Genomic DNA, 13,592 nt, shown 5'->3' on the forward strand with positions numbered 1-13,592 from the left:
GCATGCGAAACCCTCATTTGTTAAATGTAGGCTTTACTATATTGAGTGCTTTGTTTATGGTCCGTAGGCTACAGGCTACCTATAATTTCCCTTCTCATTATTGTTTTATTCTTTGCCTACAGGTGACAGTTCTATATCCCACAGGTAGCCTAATGGCAAATAGGCTAGGCTATCTAAAATTAAATTTCAGGTGATATAAAACAGGTAAACAATGCTGAGAATATTTATTTAGTATCTAAAATCCTATGCACAGTTGTTGCCAGTTTGGAGAGCCATTGAGTGAGAGAATTTTTGTGAGTGAAATATAAATTGAGTTTGGCCTTGGTTAGAAATCTAACTAACATTAGTGAAGTAGCCTATGGAAAAATTGCTAAATGTATAGACTAATGATTATGACCTCATTTGCTGTGGATATGGTAGATGAGATTTATTATATATCGAGATTTATTTAAGATTTTTGTATTGCTTTGAGTCAAGTTCACTATCACCAGATGAGGCCTGAATGATAGCTTTAATTGACACTCTTGGTTTATCAAAAGACACAAAAAGAGGCAATGCAAAGTAAGTTTCATTTTTTATTAAGGTTATAAATTTTAAACAAATACTTTCTAAAACAGTTTTACCCGGTGATATACAATTTAATATGCACAAAAATACAAGAATACCAACAAAATATGGAGAATACGTCTGAAAACGTCTTTAATTCAGTACACATAGTGCTTATATAATGTGAGGACGTATGGCTAATTTATGAGATTGCCTTTTTAGAACAAAAGGTCTAAGTTTGTAGAAAATAAAATCAAACCCACAAAACCAAGCAAATGCTGGCATTATGAATTACTGTGAAGGCTTTAACTTTTTCTGAGAGTAAAGGGGCAGGAAATGGCTAATGCTGGAGACTTGGTTAGTCAACAAAAAGCCTGGCTGGCAGATTAAATCACGGCGTGCATTATGGGAGTTGTAGTGTTAATTAATGGCCCCAACTTTCAGTGTTGATGAGGTGACTGGCATAGGCGAACTACAAACACACTCAGAGGAACTGGAGCTGTAGGTCAGTCAGTGCAGTCAACAAAACGCACCAGTCCTCGCCACTTTCAACAGCACAATTCATAGTAATACAGAAAACAACAAACTCAGACAGGGAGGGGGTTCATATTGCACCTTCATTAGCCTACTTGATTGCCCTGTATAATATTACAGAATGTAGTCTGTCGAAGCCAGTCCTCTTCCTGTAGCTCTACGTTAACAACAACACGAGCTCAGATATATAGTCTTGTATTAGTAGCCTGTTCTACTGGTAAACTGGTAGTCGTTTAAATGTTAGAAAATATGACACGACTGCTTAAAGTGTTTTGTGTGAGAAATGAGCGTGCAGTGGGTAGGCTTCTCCGTTTGCAGCCTGTTATTCCCAACATTACATGACTAGTAATGTTATTTTACAATACATCTTTGTGAAAGTTCCTGGGAAAGGGAGAGAAAAGAGAAACAATCCACGAGCGACACATTCAGAGACTTTCCATGTTTGTGGCCATAGCTAGCAGTCTGCGTTGGGTTTAAGGCAACGAAATTCAACTTCGTATTAAAACGTTTGCTGTAATATCGACATTTGTTTTAAAGGACAGGACATCACAAGTGGTAGGCTACAACCACTGTTCGCCACCCCCACTGAAACGAAACTAAAAACAAACCAAATAAAAAACGTTTAAATAACTTTGCTGCAAAAATAAAAGTCAATTTGTCTTAGAGACTGTACAATTTCATAAAGTATCTGTATTCGCATTAACCACAGAGTCAAAAGGCTACAATAGCTCTCGTCCAAGCTCCTAAACTCGCCAGGGCTTGTTTGCTACAGAACTGTCCGTTTAAGGCTTGCTCCAAGTCCGCTTGTCTGCTCACCAGTCCCGTAAACCCCGAGCCGAAGATCGAGATGAGGTTGGAAATGTTCGACGTGTCCAAATGCTCCGTGCACACGTATGAAGAGTCCTCGAATTTCGCTCTTTTGCACGGCGTAAAATCCGGCACCTCCTCGATCTCGGACACGTAGTAACCAAAGTCAAGCTTGCGTTTCTTGGCTGGGCTCTGTGCGCCCTGGCAGCACTGTTGGAGCGAAGCGCAGCAGTCCTGATGCAAATACCCGTTCTCTACTGTGGTAACGACATGCGTGTCCAAATCGAGCACTGTAGTTTTGTTGCAGTGCATGTTGTTTACCGGCGAAAAGTCACAGCTGGAAACGGGGTAGGCTTCCGCGCAGCAGCTGCGATAGAACGAGGGATCCGGAGCTTTGCAGACCTCTTCGTTTTGGAGAGCCATGGGCACCGAGCAGGCGCTGCTGGGCTGGATGTGCTGCACCGGAGGAATCTGGTGACTGACGGGCAAGAGCGCGCCGCAGAGGCTCGCTGACTCGCTCGCGCTGCCGCAGCAGTCCCCCGTCTGCTCCTCGCAGTCCTCCATCAAATCGAGCGGGTTCAGCTCCTGGATCTCGTTGCAGACGGTCATCACCTCCTCGTACTGCTGCATCCTGTAGATCTCGGCGTACTTCTCGTTCATGTAGACTTGCCTGGCGTTCCTCAGTACATAGGAAACCAGCAGGTTTTTGTGCAGCTTGATTCCTCCTCTCTGCGTACGGGAGTTGTGGATTTTTCGTAATGATATCGAAATTAGACTTTGTGCATCCACTGCACACTCCATGGTGTTGATCATGGTCGGGGTCGTTATGTTTTCCCACCGCTCTGACGAAAGTAACTAACTTTCTTTTAGTCAGAATCACGATATTTCGTTCGGGGACGAAGGCTTAAGTCAGCTCTGTGGAGAAACATTGAACGTGGTCGTTTCTGCCTCAACGAGTGAGCGAAGGCAATCATTAGCCTGCGCTTGCTGCCATAGTATATATATGGCGAAGAACTTTACGCCCACTTTACCTTCGGCCAATCAGGGGCTGAGAATATCGTTGAGTGACAAGCAAATTCCACCCAGAGGTTTTGATCTCATCCAATCACAGATAGGCGGTTCTTCTGTGCTATTCAAATTCCAAACTGACTTTACCAAACTGGAATGTTCTCATGAGGGGCATTGTACTTCGGAGTGCGTGCTCTTGTCATGTGTGCTGGAGAGACTACTTGAAGGATATGACACAAATTTACTAAAATACTTATATTTTTAAATAGGATAAGCTAACAAGTACTAAGCATTGTAAATTTGACACAACTGAAAAACACTCTGGATTAACAGTCTTTTTAATTTTTGGCAATCTATATTTAAGAACATTATTATGCCCATTTGGAACTTACATGTGACCCATATAGCATATGAAACGTTAAACTATTGATCATATATATCATAATAAATATAAGTAGGCTAAATCTATTATAGCCTGTTTTTATTTCATATGGATTTTGTAAATGGGAAAACATTATGTAATAGAGGATTGAGACTCAAACATAGCAAATGTAATGTAATATAAACTATATAGCCTTATTCCTACACTGTAGGCTATATGTTTCTCAAAAATGCAATACCTATAAAAATATGCAAGATGATGCAATTATCTAAAATGTCAAGATGTGGAACATCAATAATCTCAAATAATCCAGATAAGGATATTAGTAAGTAATAAAAACATCTAAGACTACAGATATTTAGTTAGAATTGAATATTATTTTTAGAAAGTCAAAACGGATGATAAATAAAGTTTGCTCTGCAGAATTCATATCAGCACAGATATTCATAAATATATTGACAGATATTAATGTACCCTTTGGTCTGATAGATGTTCATTTATCCCATTTAAACAGATGACATTGTTAAACTGCTGGGGTTCAGGACAGAAAGTAAAAACTTCCACAAAGGACTGTAAAATATTTCCCCATCTTTCAACTCAAACTTTTCAACTTTGACTCAATAAAATTCTGAAAATCTGAATGGCCCCTCTCTAGTAATTTAGTCTACACCTGCACAATGTGAAAAAACAAGAACAAAAACAAACAGACCGTTAAATTCTCTAAATATCAGATTTGGTTCTGTGCGAGTCAAAAAATGAGCTCTCTCTCTCTCTCTCTCTCTCTCTCTCTCTCTCTCTCTCTCTCTCTCTCTCTCTCTCTCTCTCTCTCTCTCTCTCTCTCTCTCTCTCTCTCTCTCTCTCTTTCTTTCTCTCTCTCTCTCTCTCTCTCTCTCTCTCTCTCACTCAAGGTTGAGTTTGAGCTTATGACTTACAATCTTATAATAAGTGGAAGAAAAATAAATTAATTATCATATACATGTCTTCTTATCATTATAAAGGAATCTTAATAATGATAAGAAGTGATATTGATATAGATCTGCATGTTTAGGTTTTGTAATGCACAGAAAAGCTGGTACAGTATGTAATAATTTACAGAAGAGATTTAGGAAATTATCCCTAACTAAAGGATAAGATATATTTTGTACCAAAGAAATACATGCAGATAAGTTGCTTTAGACCAAGAATGCAGACATATTCAGATGTAAAATTTTTAGTAGTAAGACTTATACCTCATAAATCTGCTGCGTCAATTTGGTCCTTTCATGCAACACATTTGTGCAGCAGTGCATCCATCCACTCCATATTACTATTTGGACACATTTAAAATGTGAGAATGGCAGTAGGCCTATATTAAAAAACAAAATATCAAATCAAGTGGAATCTGCAAAGAAATGATGTAAACTAACGTTTCATTTTTGTAATGACTTTTAATCATCTAATCTCAGGGTAATTTCTGGTGGATGTATGAAGCCAGTTCTCCTCAATTACATATGTGTCCAAGTAGAGTTCATCACATTAACCCAATGTGATTTGAATCATTTGCAAATAAGAAGACTTTATTGAAAGAACAGCTACATTATATCCTGTTACTTTCCAATTATGCCAAAGGATGTTTAAGATATCAAAATTCTACCCAGATATTTACTTAGTGCAGACATTAGTCCTAATGCAGGCTAATTTTGTCTAATGGTCCTCTAAACATAGAGCTGGATTAACATGCTTCACCTCTCTTTTAGTGTCATACCATTCTTTTATATATTCCCTATTATCATAACTGTATCTTCAGAAGTGACATGTCTAAGCAAATGTTTACAACCTTGTGTGTGCCATCCATCCATCTATCCATCTGAAAACCCCAAACATTCGTGCTTTAAAGTTTAAAAGGCATAGTTTTAAAGTTTCTAGGCATTCTCACATTTTGTTTTAAGTTTTTAAGCGGTGTAAGGGTGTCACATTCAGTGATTGTGGTGTAAATGGCCCTATAAAACTTTTGTTGGATAATGAATGGATGTTTAAAGCTCAATCAATTTAAGTTTCATTATAATTAAAAATGTAAATTTATTTAAATGTTTTTTTTAAATACGTTTTTAAACAAAACCCTGTTTGTGCATAGATGTCGAATGTAATCTAAACAAAGGTTGGACATGTTATGTGTTGTAATTCATTTTTTTTTTCAATACAAAGTTGCTCTATTCCTGCTCAAATGGAATAAATTCACATTCTTATAATGAAATAGCCATCACAAGAACTAACGATTCTGATGTATTCACATATCATTAACTTGAAATTGTATTTTATATATTTAGCTTTTATATTTCATAACTAGTAATTAAATTAGCTAAAAAAATTATTATAAATAATTTAATATACTGCAACTGCTACTGGGCAAACCAATAGAGAGAGATAATATAATACATATTACAAATATATGAAAGGGTATGAGAATGAGTATGGGTATGGGTATATTTGTATAAAAATGCTTAAAATTCTTAAAAATTATGAAAGCTAAACAACATTTGGAAGAACCTTCTAATTTCTTATCTGAATCTAATTTAACTACTGTTTGTTCATCTTGGCTACACATAAACATTTGCTTGAAAGGAAATATTTGATATACTGCTGTACGAGTCATGTAACTGTCTTTTACAGTGACGCAAAAACATTTATTTAGAACACATATTCTGTTATGTCCTAGTCTCATATGGTAAACAGAAAAAGCATAAACACTACTCCAGCGACCATGAATCATCAGTCAATGCTTTCTCTCCAGTTGTGATAGAGGTCACCTCAGTGGCTATAAACTTCCATCACCAGAAAGAAAATTAATCGTCTTTTAAATGCTTCATAGAAAATGTAGGATTTACTATTTTCTTGTTAGTTGAGGTGAGCACCTCTCTGATTGTCTACTATAAGAGATGATTGCTCTTTACCTCAATAACATCCTTCAGTCAGGTCAAAACAAAGATTACAAAAACACGCTCATGCAACAACAATGTATTTGAAAATAAAACTTAGCCTACTGATTTTTAAAAACTTACTAGAATGCCATGCATGGATAATAGCTTCAATTAGAATAAAATCACAAATCCCAGTCTTTTACCTTAAAGGTTTGCGTTTGTATGACAAATTTGTGTGTTTAAAAAATGTTTAGCTATTTAAATTGCTTATTACTTTATGAGAATTTGTATGTGGATGGACTGCGGAAATATGCTATTGATTAGGCTCTAATTCTTCATTGTACATGCTCACCTTTGTTCTTGTTGTTCTTTTCTGCTTACTCAAATCAGAAAAACTTAGACATGAACAGAATTTTAAAAATATAAATTTTAATGAACGAAAGTTCTAAATTAAAGGGTTTAAATTAAAATTCTAAATTAAGTTCTAAAGTTCTAAATTAAAATTAAAAACTACATTCCCCGATCTTGAGGCGTCACTGAAGTCGTTTTATCACAGGAGGAGCATTGTGGGATTTGAAGTGTGATTTGCGTTGCTCAGGACACTCGCGGGCATTCTGGTGGCAGGAGGACCAGTGGGTGAAATATCAGGGCGGAGCTTTCCCCGCTTGGCAGATGGATGCCTTGTGAACTTAAAGGCAAAGTAATCAACTTAACATAAATCGCAAGATGCAATTTCCCAGGGTCAGACGCTACCATACGTTCTAGATTGTAGTAGACATCTTTTTGATAGTAGTAGGCTAACTGACAAAGCTGATGAGGTAAAAGTAGGCTATATTCTTACATACATCAAAAGGCATAAATGAATAACCCACGAGGCAAGTGCATTGATCTGTAACATATTTTTCTTAATCGATGACTGGTAGATTAAATTTAGCTACCGGTAGCGCGATGTTGCTTTGTAGCCTACGGTAAGATTTTTCTGTTTGTGGATATCCTGTTTTTTGTTTTGTCAAACGAAAATGAGTAAAGTGTGTTGGTGCTTTGTTACATTTGGCCACGTTTTCAAGTGTACTTTTAAGAGACTAGTGACGGTTCACGTCCTTGAATAAATAAAACGTTAATCTTTAGGCTAGGCTATCTCGTTTTGCAAGTTGAATTATTAGCTTACTGGTCTTTGTTTTTAATTAGAAAGTAGGCTACTCTGTACATTCTTGTAGGAGAGTTTTTGAGACCAACATTTTGGTCTTTTTTTAGTTTTTTATCAGCCTGCTATACTAAACACAAGCTGTCCCTTCTGCGTTTGGCTGTTGCGCAATTCACTTTCCTTTTTTTTTTGTGATGTCTAGAGCTGGAGCAACAGTCAGCGAGAACTTACCAAATAAGACTGCATATTCAATATATTCATGTAGCATTTTGACTAATTCTTTGCTGAAGTATTTTTAGCCCGGGTTCACAAATTGCAATTTATTTCCCCTTTAAGAGCACGAACTGTGTTGGGAGGGAGGTGTCAAGCCCAGAGGCTGAATTTCGGCCAATTAAAGTCGCCGACCCCCTTTGCAACACGTCAGCTCGCTAAGGGAGGGCTCTGAGCGTGAGCAATGTGTGCGGTTTCCAAGGCAACCACTTGTCCTGACCTCCCCATCCCCATCCTCCTCAGGCAAGATTGGTTTCCATGGTAATGATTGTATCTCCCCGCATGTTTCTATTCCCGTAAAGCAGGCTGAGTTAACGGTCGGAAAGTAGCCTACTTTCCTCCAAAGTCTATCGGACAATTTCCATTTGCATTAGTCCTGCAAGAAAATTTGATAATATGAACATACATGATATATTGGGCAGGGTAAACACATATGTGATTATTTTCACTAACCTAGATAAAGTAATGCCATTTATATAGACAATACGTAGCCTAAATAAAGAGTTAAAAAACATTAATTAGGCAAGGTAAGGCAAGTTTATTTATATAGCACATTTCATACACAATGGTAATTCAAAGTGCTTTACATAGAATAAATTAAAATTATCAAAAGAAATCAGAATAATTAAAACAGTTAAGAATAAAAGATAAAATACAGAAATGATCAATTAATTGTGAAATACGCTGTGTTGAAATGGTCAGGCTCATTTCAGGCTGGCTAATACTATTTTCATATGTATGGCAATAAATACACAGAACACATTTAATGATCTAATTAATTAAAAATAAAGAGCCCTTCTTGCAATGCACAAGGTAGCAGGTCATTGTTGTTGTTGTTTTTTTTTGTAAAATCAATGACTTTCTTAAGAAATGTTTGAGAGTTGATGTCATATGTGACAAATGAACTCCCTGAGCAGCCTCTCCTGTCTGAGCCGTTCTAGCTCTTCTGGAATTTCAGCTTCCTGTAACCTGTTGAGACTCATCTGCATGCCACTGGCCGAGGGTGTGTTCACTCTTCACCAAAGGGATGGGGGTGAGGGGAGGGGGACTGGAGAGATACAGAGAATGAAAGAAAGAGGGAGCTGTATCTCTCCCTCACACAGGTACACACACACACACACACACACACACACACACACACACACACAAACTCTTTTTTTCCTTGCTCTTTTTATCTCCAACACAGCACAAACACACACACATAGTATTTATGCATTTGCTCATATTTTTTTTTGAAAAGAACACACAAAATTATTGCTGTCCTGCTTTTATTTAATTAGCCTACATTTTATTTAATATTAAGTCAAATGAGTTTAGTAGTATTTTACTAGTAGTCCTATAACCTAACTATTAAATGTGTTTAAAATTAAAAAGTGGTTTCTTCAAATAACATAAGGTGTTTACTTTCTTTATATTTTTTATTGGTAACACTTTACAATAAGATTTTCATTTGTTAGAATTAGTTAATGTGTTAACTAACATGAAGTGAGCAATACATCTGTTATTTGTTAATCTTTGTTAAAGTAAGTTAAAAAACTACAGCTCTTCATTGTTTGTTCATGTTAGTTCACAGTGCAATAACTAGGCTAATGTTTACAAATACAACTTTTGATTTTATAATGTATTAGTAAATGCTGAAATTAACTAACTAAGATTAATAAATGCTAGAAGTGCAGTTCATTATTGGTTCATGTGAACTAATGATAACTAATGAAACCTTATTGTAAAAGCGTTACCGTTTTATCTTTGAAGTTACTCGTGCTATTTTTGTTGCAAAGAAATTATGATTATGTATCAGATTATATGCAACAAAACATCTGTCAATCACATACCAAATTAATCAAATTTAATTGAATAAAAAAGAAAAATGAGCAGAAATCATCAATACAATTTTTTTCAGAGCTGTCAATATGTTCCAGAGAGCAGGGATTTCTACAAAATGTACATTTTCTCTATAATTTATATTTTCAAAAGTTTGTGCGTACATCTCATTAAGTCCAAGATCTGTATCCGTTATTTCAGAATTTCGTAACTCAGAAGACTATGTGTGCACTGTGGAAAAACAACAACCATCTTAAAGGCTAGAAATAGGGGTTTTTCTTTGGCTCTGTCCTTGATCTGGTAATCAATTTCATTGATTTTAACATGAATGACAGACTTGGTTCAGACCTAAGTGCACATAATGACCCGAAGGATTTAAAAAATGCACAAAGACTTTGTAGTATTTTTTACTTTAGGTAGAATATCATCTGGTTTCATTTAAAATGAGACTTAAACACGGCTGTAGTTTTGCGTCTCACCGTGCCAGAAATTATTCTCCTCACTACCCTCTTCAGTCGAAGGGGGGTGCATTTCTGATGGCTTCTAGGTGGATATGGACATTGGTGCGCGCGCACGGACGCATTCACGCATTGGTAAACCTTTGCGCACTCACGTGTAATTCAAACAAAATAATTTAGTATAATATAGGCAAGTAAACAAAACAAAAGCATATATAATTTAAGTAGTTTCATATTTAAAATGAAACTTTAAAATGTTTCATATTAACCTTAAATGTTTAGCCTACATAGGCTAACAGTTAGCCTACAAGGCTATTTTAGGTCAAGGACACAAATGTTTCTTTTTTTAAAACGATCGACGAGGAAGCATATCGTAGAATTGGGTCTTAAAATATTTTATAAAATATATTATTCTAAATAAATTACGTTCTATAGTCCGGTAGCCACATAAGTTAAATGTCCCACATGTCAGGATGCATGTTTGACTTGCGTGCCTACTCCTCCCTCCAGCTCAACAGAGCTTGCGCGGGCTCGCCCACGTGTGCGCGCTGCAGGGTGACAGCGGAAGACAGAGAGGTTGTGCTGCAGCGCGCACTACTTTAGAAGCATAGGAATGAGCGAATTCGCAGCAAATGTTTTTCTTTCTCCATACTCAAATTAGTATCTGTCCGTTTCCATAGAAAAGTGAGCGCCCGTGGAAGTGTCAGGTCCATAGCCATTCTGAAGAGAGTTGTGCCCTATTTTTATCCTTCAGCTTGTGTGCGTCATGAATCCAATGGCTGGTGCCGTGGTGACACTTTGCGTTGATTTCGAGGTTCGCCTACTAATGCTCTCCTGCAGAGGGCCCATTTCTCCTTGAAGTGCTTATACCGGTGTGTGTGTGTGTGTGTGTGTGTGTGTGAGGCAGAGAGAGTGAAATATTAGAACTAACAATTTCCCCCAGAAAATGCGAGCATCAAATCAGCTCTGCCAATAATGACATGCTCAAACGGCCAGCAGAAAAAAGGGACATAGAAGAGATATAAACAGAATTTCTTTTATAGCAGTAAATGTATCCACATATCAGCCGGTTCTTTTTAAAAAAATAAAAAGTGTTTTAAAATCAATTATATAGAAATAAATGGTTATTTAATTAAAATGATCCTAGACAAGATAATGTGATTTAGAAATGGCATCTTGAAATTAATGCCAGCTTTTTTATATATATATTTATTTGTTTCATATGTTTATGAGAATACATAATTTCACAGTCTGAAAACGTTATGAACAATATTCATCTTACATGAGAATTTAGATTTTCAGTCTAAACAGACTGCATGTATTTTCTATATTAGTAAATATTTCCCTTTGTTTCTCATATGTTCTTTGTGTCTTATACATATAAGCTACGCACACAAGCTCAGACGTACAGCAGTATGTTTGGAACGCAAAACAAAAGTGGCCTGTCCTCCTTCAGAAACTTGCAGTGTTGGTTGCTGCTGGATGCATTATGAGCTGCTGTAGGGAGTGTCTCTATAACTGAGGAAACTCTTCTCAGGAAGTGGCGTATGGTGTGCAGTCCACTCTTCGTACACTCCCTCTACTGGTGTCCACTCTGTCACTCTCATGGTCAGTTACCTTACAGAAGGTGAGGGAGGGGGGAATTGAGTAAGTCTTTGTATAGGCAACAATTGGTTGAATATGAAATGATCTAATTTTAGGCAAATTGACCTGTTTATTTGACATAGGCCTACCTTATGTTGAAATTATACATAATTATTCAAATTTAAACTTTGACTGTTTTCTTAATAATTTTTAATGTATTATATATAAAAAAAAAATATATATATCATGAGTTTCAGGCCAATATTTGAGAGAGGGCTGAAATGTTAATGACACGCTTAAAGGGGTCATGAACTGCATTTAAAAAACAACAACATTTTATAATGTTTTCTGAAGTTCACTTAAAATGTCTTAAAAATTGCCATAATTTAGTAATAAAAGACCATTTCTACCCTGATTTTAGCTTTTAGATGCGTGTCTGCTGTGAGACTTCAATGTAAACGGCCATTGGCTAACATCTTTGATTATGAACCAAGTATTACATGTGGAACTCTCTCGAAAACATTTACTAAGTTTTTACTATTTTAGCAGTCGCGAAAGCAGTATTTTAAAGTCCCCATGAAATCAATTTTTTTGGCATTTAGTACGAACATGTTAGCCTTATCTATAAGCGTTGGCGTTATCTATAAGCTAGTGTGATACAAAACAATGACAAAATTCGCACTTAGAAGATAGCCTATAAGCATTCAAAACTTACAGTCTCTGATTTGTGATTTTGATGACATCATTCTGCACTTCAGTTTCTCATCATATTTTCTGTCCAATCAAATGCTCTCTAGAATCTACAGCGTCCTGCCCACTAAATAGATGCGTAAGCTGTGGGTAAAATTGGTCACTTGTTCACACATTTACTATTTTCTATATAGTGAATGGCACATAGTGCACTTTATAGGGGATGAGCAACAATTCAGACAGTGTAAATATGCTTTCCAATGGGGTGAATGAAGTCTAGTTTCACATTAGTGTCAAGTGAACCGCCGCAGCCGCACACACAGTCTGCTCTGGTCCAGAGACATGATATCACAGAGCCGATCATATCTGAGTCGGCGCAGACCAGTAAACGTATTGGACCCATTTGAATTATGCACAGAATGCTACATTTTAAAGCGATATGGAGAAATTTTTACAACTTTTACATCAACGGCTCTGGCCAAGCTGTGATATAAACTAAATGCTTTTGGCAATTTAAAAAAAGGGGTGGAGCGGTTTGATATGTCCCACCCTGTCTTCCTGTTTTAGTGGAAATTACATCAACACATTGAATAATGCTGCACGTTATAAGGCACTTCAGTGGGCCTTTAACTATTTGTGAAAAATGTTGATTATAGCATTATATTTAGATCTACTCGGTTGCATGAAGGGTGAGACAGGGATAGCTTTAGGTCGGGGTAATGGGAATTTCTACAACAGAAACTAACCCCTAACCCTACCCCACACCCTGACTAACATTTTTTGGACCAATGATAAAGACCTTTCTCCACGCCCATACCTTTCGTCACGCCCATTACGGCCACGCCCGGGAAAGTTTTCAGCGATAAGCATTGTAGCCGATGACAGACATGTCTGTTGAGCACATGAATGCAATGATCTCCTCATTGCAACTCGATTTCTGCATCATAACTAACAGTGCAAACACGATGTAAACAAGAGATTCATTGTGCAGTGTAGACCGTCATTTATTATAAAGGGAATTTTGAAGAGAGTTTGATTGACAGCTCCAGCGATTATAAAAGGAGCGTTCTTTGATCGCATTCTATATATAATTAAATCACAATTTAAATAACAGATTATTTAGAGAAACTAAGAGAAACAATGTGAAGTTGACTGTGTAGTCACTGGCTTGATTTACTGACGCATAAACAGCAATAAACGTATATTCTGACTGTACATGAATCATTACATATCAGAAATCACTGATCACAGATTAGGCAGTAAAAGTAACAAGGTTTCTTGCATGTTGTTACATTACTGTCGGGTCCATATCTTACAGTAAAAGTCTGTTGGCCTGCACAGAAATTGCGACTGATTTACCAATGAATCCACAGTGAAATGTATACTGAACAAACAAATAATTCTCTAATGAAACATTCACATAATTGAGAATAAATAATCACTTTCCTAGC

General features: G+C 36.6%; 1 protein-coding gene across 1 annotated transcript; it reads right to left on the bottom strand.

Annotated features, from left to right (window-relative positions):
• Positions 1–562: 562 nt before the first annotated feature.
• On the bottom strand, positions 563–2,870 carry ier5l (immediate early response 5-like). The gene has a single exon (XM_077240610.1). The coding sequence runs from the start codon at positions 2,698–2,700 to the stop codon at positions 1,792–1,794; it is 909 nt and encodes a 302-aa protein (XP_077096725.1). The 5' UTR covers positions 2,701–2,870; the 3' UTR covers positions 563–1,791.
• Between the last annotated feature and the right edge of the window lie 10,722 nt (positions 2,871–13,592).

Source organism: Siphateles boraxobius, unplaced genomic scaffold, assembly GCF_051911475.1.
Source record: "Siphateles boraxobius isolate OS27281-9 unplaced genomic scaffold, OSU_SipBor_1 24, whole genome shotgun sequence".
Lineage (NCBI taxonomy): Eukaryota > Metazoa > Chordata > Actinopteri > Cypriniformes > Leuciscidae > Siphateles > Siphateles boraxobius.